We start from the raw sequence: 11,944 nt of genomic DNA, 5'->3' as shown, positions 1-11,944 counted from the left end.
GTGAGTCACGGAACGAATCTACAGCAGGACGAGTTACAGGACCAGCTGACACCTCACCGTCTGTCTCTCCTGTCACGTTCTGTTTGTTTGCTGGAAACGCAGGTTTGTCTCTTCTACTTGTGTAAAGGGTAACGTCTTCACAGGTCAGAGCCATGGACAGACGACTGAACAGGCCTAACAGGCAAAACCCAGGGGACCAAAAACTCTATCTGGGACGACAGAAACTCACAGAACTACAACGCCTCTCAGAATGACTACAAAGAGACACAGAGCAGCTACAGACACACTCAAAATGACCTTCTTGGCCTCTTAATTGCACACAACTCAACTTTATTGTCATAATAGTTTGACGTCCGCGTGTGCACGCTCATCCATATACTGTGAATAACCTCCAAACATCTCCGCCCAACAACAAACTATCTGCACTCTGAACTGAGCTGCACTTTTAAAAAGGCAACAAATCAGGATGATTCCTGTTACTGATCTTAATAGTGAAGATAAAGACCTTTTGTGTGCAAGAGCTCCAACGTACGTGACCTGATGCTTCAGCCCGGAGGAGTCAGAGGGACCACTTCACAGCGCTAACGGGCTTCAACAGCATCATTACGGTTTGAGCTTCCACCTGACTGTGACGGCTACGGGCCACAACATCTCTTCCTGCACAGTTTGAGATTTGGGCTGCTGCTGCTCCACACACACACACACACACACACACACACACACACACGGTTATAACAAGTCTGCTTCTGTGTCACCCTGCTGCAGTGTCTCGTTGCTCCACAGGGTGGTGCCAAACCAAAGCGAGGCTTGTTGAACTGCACGTGTCCTCTTAACATGTTGAGTTCAGATCCACTGAAGTCTCAACAACACGGACACAGTGAGAGACGGAGCAGCGCAGCAGCAGCCCCTGTGCTCTGAGAGGTTGAACCTGTTCATAAGGAGTCTGGTGTGTTTGGAGAGATCAGAGAGAACAGCTTCAGTTCCTCATCATGAAGGTAAAACATTATAAATATAGCGCTCACTTAAACTGATATGGATTCTTTTAAATACGTCCACATCAGTACGTTACTGTGCTGGTACTCTGGTACTCCTGTCTGTTCTCTACTGTAGTACTACTGCAACAACAGAGTATCTCGTACTACCACACTTCTAAACATCACTACGAATCGCTTCAATGGTGAGCAGCAACTGGTGGTTCGGAGTCTATTCTAATCTTCAAAGATGACGACATCACATCTCTCTCTGTTAACAACTCTGAACGTAGAAACAAAATAAATACTCAGCCTATCGTCATGGCAACGCCTGCACTTCTCCCTCCTCCGCTGCCGGTGGGCGGCGGCCTGCAGCGGTCAGGATTAACCCGGATTAAACCGCGTCTACTTTACACTTCTGTTGCAGCAGCGTTTTAAACGTCGTCGTGTGTGAAGCATTTGCTGCACACACACCTCTGAGAGCATCCCTCTACCTCTGAACAGACATGATGCTGAGGCACTCAGCTGTTTACTTTTATAATCTATCGGACGTCTACACACTGAATAATATAATATCCCAGCTGAGTTGCATACTTTAGGTTAGTTTCTGGCTGAGTAAATCGTGGTTTAAAGTTCAATATTAGTTTGAATTACCTTAAAATATCGGCCCGAGGATCGTCACTGAAAACAGCTCATAAGAAGAACCACTGAGGGTTGTGTTTGAATTTAACGTTGTTATAAATGTTATGTCATAAATGTTGTTATGAATGTTATGTTATAAATGTTATGTCATAAATGGTATGTTATAAATGTTATGTTATGAATGTTATGTTATGAATGTTATGTTATAAATGTTATGTCATAAATGGTATGTTATAAATGTTATGTTATGAATGTTATGTTATAAATGTTATGTCATGAATGTTATGTCATAAATGTTATGTCATGAATGTTATGTTCTGAATGTTATGTTATGAATGTCATGTTATGAATGTCATGTTATGAATGTCATGTTATAAATGTCATGTCATGAATGTTATGTCATAAATGTTATGTCATAAATGTTATGTTGTAAATGTTATGTTGTAAATGTTATGTTGTAAATGTTATGTCGTAAATGTTATGTCATGAATGTTATGTCATAAATGTTATGTTATGAATGTTATGTTATGAATGTTATGTTATGAATGTTATGTCATAAATGTTATGTCATGAATGTTATGTTATAAATGTTATGTCATGGATGTTATGTCATAAATGTTATGTCATTAATGTTATGTCATAAATGTTGTCATGAATGTTATGTCATAAATTTTATGTTATGAATATTATGTTATAAATGTTATGTTATGAATGTCATGTTATGAATGTTATGTTATAAATGTTATGTTATGAATGTTATGTTATAAATGTTATGTTATAAATGTTGTCATAAATGTTATGTTATGAATGTTATGTTATAAATGTTGTGTTATAAATGTTGTCATAAATGTTATGTCATAAATGTTATGTCATAAATGTTATGTGATGAATGTTATGGTATAAATGTTATGTTATAAATGTTATGTTATGAATGTTATGTTATAAATGTTATGGAATAAATGTTATGTTATAAATGTTATGTTATAAATGTTATGTTATGAATGTTATGTTATAAATGTTATGGCATAAATGTTATGTTATGAATGTTGTGTTATAAATGTCATAAATGTTATGTCATAAATGTTATGTTATAAATGTTATGTGATGAATGTTATGGTATAAATGTTATGTTATAAATGTTATGGTATGAATGTTATGTTATAAATGTTATGGCATAAATGTTATGTTATAAATGTTATGTTATAAATGTTATGTTATGAATGTTATGTTATGAATGTTATGTTATAAATACACGGCAGACCAGCCATGTCACTCACTTTTAATTACATTTGTTTGGAATTTTCTGAATCATATTCAGCAGCAGCTTAAACTCTAAATCATCGTATGAGTCACTGGAGCCGAGCACATTAACGTTCTCATTAATGTGCAGATTTGGCGATTGTTTAAAAACAACAACATGCTTTTAAATCCCGCCGGTGAGTTTTTGGGTTCAGAGTTGATTTTAAACTTTTGTGCCTCACGAGGAAGAGTTTTGTGGTTTATGTCTCGATGTGAGAGCAGGGTTAGTGTGTGTGTGTGTGTGTGTGTGCGATACCTGACGTTGTCATGCTTCTGGATGTAGATCTTGTGAAACATCATGTCCTCCTGCTTGGCGTTTATGTCGGCTTTCATCTCCATGGCAACGTGGCGGGGAAGCACCGACAGCAGAAGACGTTCCTGCAGGAAAGCGTGGGACGCAATAAGTGCAAGGTAAGCTAAGAGGTGGAGGTGTGTGTGTGTGTGGGGGTATGAGAGTGTGTGTGTGTGTGTGAGTGTGTGTGTGAGGGGAGCAGGCAGCATGCCTAACACCCTTCAGTGAAATGAAATACATATCAAAGCTATTCTTATGACATCAATGAATCTTATGAACACATGAATGCAATTTGCATATAAAATTGCATTTTTTTTCCATCATTTAACATTTTTAAATATTCACATATAAGCTGCACGCCCATTTTTTAAAACCCTTCTCCCAGCTTCCGACTCTAGAAAAGTTTCTCGTGTGTGAAGATTCGCTGCTTTTCTTTTCTTATGAGAGGAAACGATAAATTGTCATTATTGTCATTTTAATACCATATCATGCCACGGACATAATAATGATATAATAGCATAATAATGCACATACACTCGTTCAAAGACCAATTAATACATCTGTCTTACATCTCAAATATAGAATCTGATACTTTGCTAAAAAAGCATTTTACGACAGAGGCACACACTGTCAGAGCAGCTTAGTGTTAGAAGTATCAAAAGGGTTCTTGTTATAGCCCCCTGTGGGTTCTAGATGAGACCCTTGCAGTAATTAAGGGTTCTAGGTCGAGCCCCCTGGTTCAGTTTCAGATGAAAAGCTTGGACTATAGAACCCTCTGTACCCTTAGAAGGTTAAAAGGTTCTGCTTATATCCTCCAGCGGGGGTTCTGGGTGGAACCATCGAACCACAGAAGGGTTCTCTGTACGACAGAGGATGAATCCACTGCAAACACTCGTCAGATACTTCTTTTCTTTCCTACAGGAAGCTAGAATTCAAAAGCTTCCAGTGAAGTAATCCTTTAACAGATTCATTTGATCCGATCACCTCGGTTCCGGTCGCTGCCTCCTCGCCGTCTCCAGCCACGTGAAGCTCTGAGCTCTCACCTGCTGCTGGTTCTCTCTCTGGGAGTGAAGGCGGGCCTGGATGCACTCCCTGGTCTCCTGGAAGGCCTGCCTCTGGGAACCCTCGGCGGGGTAATGGGTGCACACTCCCACGATGTTGGTGCAGGAGAAGATCAGCACGTTGGACACTATCTGTGGAGGATGGTGAGACAGAACGAGTTAGAACACAAGGACGGGCAACATGTATATCTTTAATATATCGATATCGTGATATGAGACTATATCATCTCAGGGCTGCATTACAGAACTGACCAGACCCATCTGTCATTTGTCTTTACTCACTTATTCATTATGTCTACATTGCTAAGGAATATCCATCAAGAATCTCATTGTGTAAATATTTTGTAAAAGCCCCGATAGCCTCTGATACAATATGGTAGCAATACAACATCTGGGGCCAGATGTGATAGATACTGAACACACAAAGGAATGACTAGACTAAGACGAGCATTCTGTTTGTGTCGCTCTAAATGTGACGGAGAGGTCAGAAGGTTTACAGCGTGAATATGTTTGATGGAGCCGTCAGCTGTTAAAGTCGTTGACTATTATTTTAGATGATTGGTTGTTAAGAAAAGAAAAGTGCAGCTTCTTTAAAGTGAATGTTTTCTGGTTTCTTTCCTCCTCTGCGACAGTAAACTGAATATGTTTGAGTTGTGGACAAAACAAGACATTTGAGGACTTCATTGACTTCATTCACTGATCATTTATCACCAGTTGTTGTCATTTTACAGACCAAACATTAATTAATCAAGAAAATAGACGGATAGATCATGAAAATAATAGCAAGTTGCAGCCTTAAGTGTAATGCGTGTTTTCATTGAGCCCAAATAAAAGGTTGACGTTCTGTCACAACAAGTGAACACAGAACAATCATTCCGGGCCTTCAGGCTTCGAGATGAAACCATTGAATATTAAAAGGATGGTCGTACTTCCTAGTTCCAGTAGTTCCAGTAGTTCCTAGTTCCTGGCAGCACCCTTAGAAAGTGGAACGCCTCTGGATAGATCCTCCAGAGAAGGTTCTGGGCGGAACCATCACACCACAGACGGGTTCTTTGTAAGGGAACCTTTGACAGGTGGCTCTAGGTGTAACCCTTTATGTTGGGTTCTAGGTAGAACACTGCAAAAATATTTTTTACCAGAAACCAAAGAATTTAAGGGGACAAGCCGAAGAAGCCGATATGGTTCGAGTTAGCATCATTATTTCTAAAAAAGTGCATTCAAAATAAGGGTTGATTGTTCAAACTGTTGGATTTTCTGGTTTTCTGTGTGAATGTTGACGTACTTGATGTTCTTGTGGAACAAAGGAGAGGGGGCTGGAGAACCCTCTCTTTGCACACTAAAAACTAAAAAGGTGTCATAGACGCTGTCCGAGTTTCAATCAGCTCACAGGCTGTCATGTGTCCACCTCACCAGAGCTCAGACAGAACTGGTCTCCATTCAGCGGCAGCCACAGGGAGCCCGGGCCGGCCATCCTTTCCACAGAGCCATCGAACGGGCTGAACCAGCCGGCTGAATCACATTTGCACCACGGGCCTCTCTGTTGCCGGAACAAACTGAACAAACACAGCATGTCTTTATCAAGTAAAAGACCAAAAACCTTCAGCAGTTCTCCCCGCTAAAAAATAACAACACAACAGTCCGAGGGGAGGAGTGACTGGCGGACGACTGAGGAAGTGAGGCACGACCGCGCAGAATAAAGAAACGAGGCGTGAGACAGAGAGAGGGTGGTGCATGTAGGAAAGGTTACTCTTTGCTATTTTCTGCTTTCTCATGAAGCTGAACTGGACTGAATAGAAACACCATGACCAGCGAAACAGAGGTTCATGTCCTTTATTATTGGCTGCTTGAATATGTATTTTGACGTGATTATTCCCCTTCTGCTGCTTGTTTTTAAGGCTCTTAAATGGTTTAACCTTCATTCTTCCCGTTGATTATGTGAGCATGCTGCTAACCGTTCAATTAGGTCGTCAAGCGCCGGCTTGTTCAATGCACCAAAAACGACGTACAAAAAGTGAGAAGAAGCAGCCTTCTGTTGCTGCGCACCAAAGGTTGATCGCTGAGAAGATAGAAACCTTTAATTGATTTCATCTTTTTCTGACAGTTATTAGTTAACATTGAAAGGAAACATTAACCGTCCATCGTTAATAAATAAATAAATAAGAAAGAACACGAGGGAAAGTCATTCTCCTAAAAAGCTGAATTCAGCTTTTAAGTCCCAGACCGCGGGCACCATGTGAGTCGCCCGCAAGGCATGTTCTAAAAATAGCACTCGGTCCCCATGGAGCTCCGGCTAAAAATTGCAATTTCTGTTCTTTTTGAATCAAAAACGCTTGCATTCATGTCGATTTGAAAAGGAAGAGGCCGCCGCACCCCACTCGGTTTTCATTAACAGTCATTAAAGAAGGCTGGAGCTACGAGGGTCTAATGTGTGTTTGTTTTATATTTCACCTCCAGAGCAATAATAAATCCCATATACTGTATATATCATATATATATATATATATATACACACTGTATATAAGTCTGCTAATTAGGGAACATTGACAGTAACCATGGAAGTGGCCAGTCCGACATTATTTTCGTGTCTGATTAATAATTGCCAGCAGAGGCCATAAAAACAACAGAGCAGGACATCACAGGTGTCAATATTTACCCAGCAGTCTGTGTTTCTCCTACGTCTCTCCCACACCTTCTGTTGCAGTGATCTTAGATCTCCTCACGCCGCTCGGCTTCTCTCCGTCTGAGCTTCCGACACACTTCTCATTTATACTCTAGAACCTCTGAGAGATGGACAACAGCATGTCTGAGGAGGACTGGCGGCCAACATCCAGCCCACATATCCAGACCAATCCAGACCAGACCAATCCAGACCAGACCAAACCAGACCAGACCAAAACCAAACTAATGCAGACCAAACCAATCCAGACCAAACCAATCCAGACCAAAACCAAACCAATGCAGACCAAACCAATCCAGACCAGACCAAAACCAAACTAATCCAGACCAAAACCAAACCAATGCAGACCAAAACCAATCCAGACCAAACCAATCCAGACCAAAACCAAACCAATCCAGACCAAAACCAATCCAGACCAGACCAAAACCAAACCAAACCAGACCAAAACCAAACTAATGCAGACCAAACCAATCCAGACCAGACCAAAACCAAACCAATGCAGACCAAACCAATCCAGACCAGACCAAAACCAAACCAATCCAGACCAAAACCAATCCAGACCAAAACCAAACCAATCCAGACCAGACCAAAAGCAAACCAATCCAGACCAAAACCAATCCAATCCAGACCAAAACCAAACCAATGCAGACCAAACCAATCCAATCCAGACCAAACCAATCCAGACCAGACCCAAACCAATGCAGCCCAAACCAATCCAGACCAGACCAAACCAATCCAGACCAGACCCAAACCAATGCAGACCAAACCAATCCAGACCAGACCAAACCAATCCAGACCAAACAATCCAGACCAAACCAATCCAATCCAGACCAAACAATCCAGACCAAACCAATCCAATCCAGACGAAACCAATCCAGACCAAAACCAAACCAATCCAGACCAAACAATCCAGACCAGACCAAAACCAAACCAATGCAGACCAAACCCATCCAGACCAGACCAATCCAGACCAAACAATCCAGACCAGACCAAAACCAAACCAATGCAGACCAAACCAATCCAGACCAGACCAAAAACCAAACCAATCCAGTCCAAATCAGACCAGACCAATGCAGAACAAAACTAAACCAGACCAAACCAGACCCCACTGGGTTAATGCCATTGCTGCAGTAGAGATGTTTTGATGAGCACCATTCAACTACCCCTCCCTCTGTATCACCACGGACGTGTCCTCCACTCATCCGAGTACAAAACTAAACGGAGGCGGTAGAGCCAGCAGGAAGTGAAACAGTTTGCAAAAATCTAAAAACACACATTTCTAAATGTACATAAAAACATGTTTCCTCCACAAAAAAGAAACATAAGCAATGCTACAGGAAGCTTAGGAAAGACAATGTGTTCACCTTTCCACAATAAAATTCCTTCTAAATCCACACAGGATTCAGGAATTTTGAAATCCTCAGACAGCTTTGTAAATGATTTAAAGAGATGATTTAATTCATGCATGTTGTTGTAAGGCCGTGTTCTAGAACATCTAAACCTACAAAGCTCCAATCTGTTGTTGTGTTGTTCTAAATATTGTGGGAATTGAACACATGGTGAACATTCCTGTGACAGAGCAGTGGACAGGAAGTTGATGACCTGGAAGGGCATTTTGTTCTGAATCAAACTAGAAGTATTTACTCCCACACAGAGCACGGCTACCAAGCAGCTCGCGGTTCGTTTGAGGAACATCACTGCGTTAATGATGGGTACGTTTTGCTGACATTTGAATTAGTGGAGCTCGTTAGAAGCAATGCATTGCCTGTAGTTGAGCAATGACTCTGTACAATTATTAAGGAAATTAGAAAATAAATGGTTAACGCTTTTGTTTTGATGTCAAAACTACTGCGATCGCAAGATCACAGATTCCTGTGAGGAAGACCATGGACTTATTGAAGGCTAAAAGTCAAGGACAGGAAAGAACAGGCCCGTCAGCGGTGTCGGTCCCATTCCTTTTTACTTTTACTTCTGATTAGATTATTCTGTTGATTACAAGTAGAGCACACTGAGGCACATTGTGTGCTCTGAGGAGGAAAGCAGGTCATGTGCTTCATGCTGATTACTGAGCGCAGCCCTCCTTCTGCAGGCCAATGTACGAGGAGGTGAAAGTCTCTCACGTGAGAGCCTGCAGCTGTTTGTTGCCGGATTTTACCTCGAAAGCAGTCAGCTGCTTTATTAATGCCTTCGTAACATGCAGGACCAAAACCAGAGGATCAGACCGCATGAACCATAAGACTGCTGTTGTTAGAGTCCTGTGTGTCGGGAGGGCAACGTGCACTCTGCTGTACATTAAATCAAAGGTAAATGAAATCACGTGGAGTCAGCGGCGTTCCTTACATGACTCTCATCAGGAGGATGTGAATGTGCACAGTGTGCAGCAGTCTGGACTCATTCACTCATCCATCAGCCAGAGAACAGCAGCAATGAACAAAGACAGTGTTGCTTTTATCAAACACATGTGCTCCACTAACACATGCATGTATTCAGACTAATACACTCACACTCGTTTCTATGATGTGTGAATGTTTGCATGTTGTATTGATCATCTACTCGCCATCATTTAACATGAATGCCGTCAACAACTGTACAAGCAGCTTGTATTCATGGCGTGTACAGTTCCTGTAATCTTCTCCAGGAACAATTTAAGAGCATTTTCTCAGGTTTGAGCCACGAGAAGCATTTTTCCCAGTCCTGTGACTTTTGTGCGTTTGTGTGAAAACTAGTTTCAAACTTGGATCCACCACAAAACTGTGGTCAAGGGTTGCGTTCAAGCGAGATCTAATGCTGTTATTTATTGATTCGTGCAGCTTTAAGGGGTGAAATGTTGAATGTCCAGCTTCTCCAAACAGATGGGGGGCAGAGCTTCAGCTCTACTACCGGGTCATTACCATCTACATCTACAGTCATCAGTTATCAGATAAAAGTCAACAAACAGCACGGAGAGAAAACATTCAACCAAGCTGATAAAACTCAAAATAACTATTTTATAATCGTCACATGTTGTTTACGTTATCCGTCTGTGTGTTTACTGTGATACTAACCGGGGCTGTGTGGTTAGTACAGCTTTGAGCTTTGATAGTTTGATTATTGGATTAAATCCAGGCGGCATCCTCTGGTTCAGAACAGTGAAGTCAAAGCTTCATGTGTTAAAGCTGCATTCTCTCTAGTGTCCACCAGGGGGCGACTCCTCTGGTTGTATAAAGTCTATAGAAAATGACTCTACTTCTCTCTTGATTTATTACCTCAGTAAACATTGTAAACATGAGTTTATGTCTCAATCTCTAGTTTCAAGTCTTCTTCAATACAGCATGATGTTCATTTAGTACATTATGGTCCATTTAGAGTCACACAGACCATAAAGCAGGGGATGCTTTAGGGCGGGGCTACACGCTGATTGACAGGTCTCTTACCAGAGACGTATACTGCGTCTCTACGTCACTCCTCCTCAGTCCAGATATGGTCACTTCCCGTTCACTGGTTGTGAAAAAACAACATGGCGACGGCCGTAATCCAAGATGGCGACGGCGAAATCGCCGAACTCAAGGCTTCAAAGCGTCAGACCACAAACCAACGAGTGACGTCACGATGACCACATCCACTTCTTCCAAACAGTCTATTATTGAATCCAAAGAAACAGAAACAAGAAACAAGAACACGTATTTCGTATTTTGCCTCTCCAGGTTACAAGTAGCACGAAGACAAGACTAGCTGGTTAGCATGCTAGCTTCACTAGAAAGATGAGCGTGCCTTCGGTATTATTCCGTATTCACCTTTTCAACAACTAACAAACACAAACTCAAGTATCTGATCCCGGCCTCGTGTGAAAATGCCCTAAATGTCCCAACTTGCTGACATCTCAACAGCACAAAGCACCAAACTAAATCTGTTCCCAAACAACATGTGAAGGAGAAGCACTTTGACAGAGTTCGGCTTTGACTGGGAACATTTCTGGAGTCCTCCTTCAACACAGGGCCACAAAAACAAGCTTTCAAGCAGCACTGATGGCTCACAGGAGACGCTGAGCTCCTGGGAACTAAAAAGGTCATTCTGTGAGTCATACCTTTGAAGAAGAAAGACAAGCCCACCGACAAACAACAAAAGAAAGCAGGTTTCATTTTTCATCTGGTGCTTCAAAAGAGAGGAGACGGATCGGGGGGCGCTGACTGCAGATTCTACCAAATATAGACTCCTTTCAACGGCGGCCGTACGGGAGAACCGGCTGCGTGGTACTCTTTGATGTCAACACCTAGCACTCAAAGCTATGTTCCTCCAGAGCTTCAGACAGGAAACAAATCCATATTTGAATAGGTCAGTGCCCCCCAGTGGGGCAAGGTATCCACCTTGACTCCTAGGAACTCTCTCTCTGCCGGCACGGACCGCTTCAAAGCCGGGAGGTTAAAGCATTCAGTCCCTGCCTCTCTTGACCTGAAGGCCTCAGAACCAGCACAGCCTGGTGAAGCGGTCTGAGTCGACGCACTCAGCGCGTGGCGTCCTTTCGTCTGAATGATGAAACACGATGTGTCTCCTGGGACGACTCGTCCTGTCAAAGATCTTGACATGTTTGGTGTAAAAGATGATGATGCCAGTGCTTCTAAAGTGATTCCAACACCAATAGAGGACTTCATCTGATACCCATCATGTGAATGGAAGCTGTGTGTGTGTGTGTGTCTCATTGGCTGGCTAATCAGCGCTGCCCTGATGATAAAGCTTTGTTTATACTCGCGAGGGAACCTCGACAGATGGTGCGCGAGCTCGTTGTTCGTTGCATTATTCTCTGAAACTCTAGAGAGAGAACAACATCTAACAAATGGACACAATGCTGCAGAGACTTCATGAGCCCAGAGAATTCATCTAGATGGACAAGTGCTGTAAGCCACCAAACTGAATCCACTGTAACTGTGGAGCACAGCCTCCAGTGAAGAAGAACTCAACCTTTCTATTGTCTTTCAAGTCTGCACAACAAAAGTGCATCTTGTGTTACATGTTGAAGGAAACAGAT

General features: G+C 42.1%; 1 protein-coding gene across 2 annotated transcripts in view; it reads right to left on the bottom strand.

Moving 5' to 3' along the window:
* adcy5 (adenylate cyclase 5) overlaps window positions 1-11,944 on the bottom strand; it is a gene marked incomplete at its 5' end in the record, with an annotated part of 49,151 nt that overhangs the window by 21,786 nt on the left and 15,421 nt on the right. For both annotated transcript variants that reach the window (XM_079276939.1, XM_079276940.1), the window contains 2 exons: window positions 3,169-3,290; window positions 4,248-4,397. In XM_079276939.1, the coding sequence (XP_079133065.1) occupies window positions 3,169-3,290; window positions 4,248-4,397 (272 nt within the window). The remainder of the gene's footprint in view (window positions 1-3,168; window positions 3,291-4,247; window positions 4,398-11,944) is intronic.

Source organism: Melanostigma gelatinosum (assembly GCF_949748355.1).
Source record: "Melanostigma gelatinosum genome assembly, chromosome: 10".
Classification (NCBI taxonomy): domain Eukaryota; kingdom Metazoa; phylum Chordata; class Actinopteri; order Perciformes; family Zoarcidae; genus Melanostigma; species Melanostigma gelatinosum.
The sequence above is the reverse complement of the archived record's forward strand: the minus strand, read 5'-3'. Positions and strand labels throughout refer to the sequence as shown.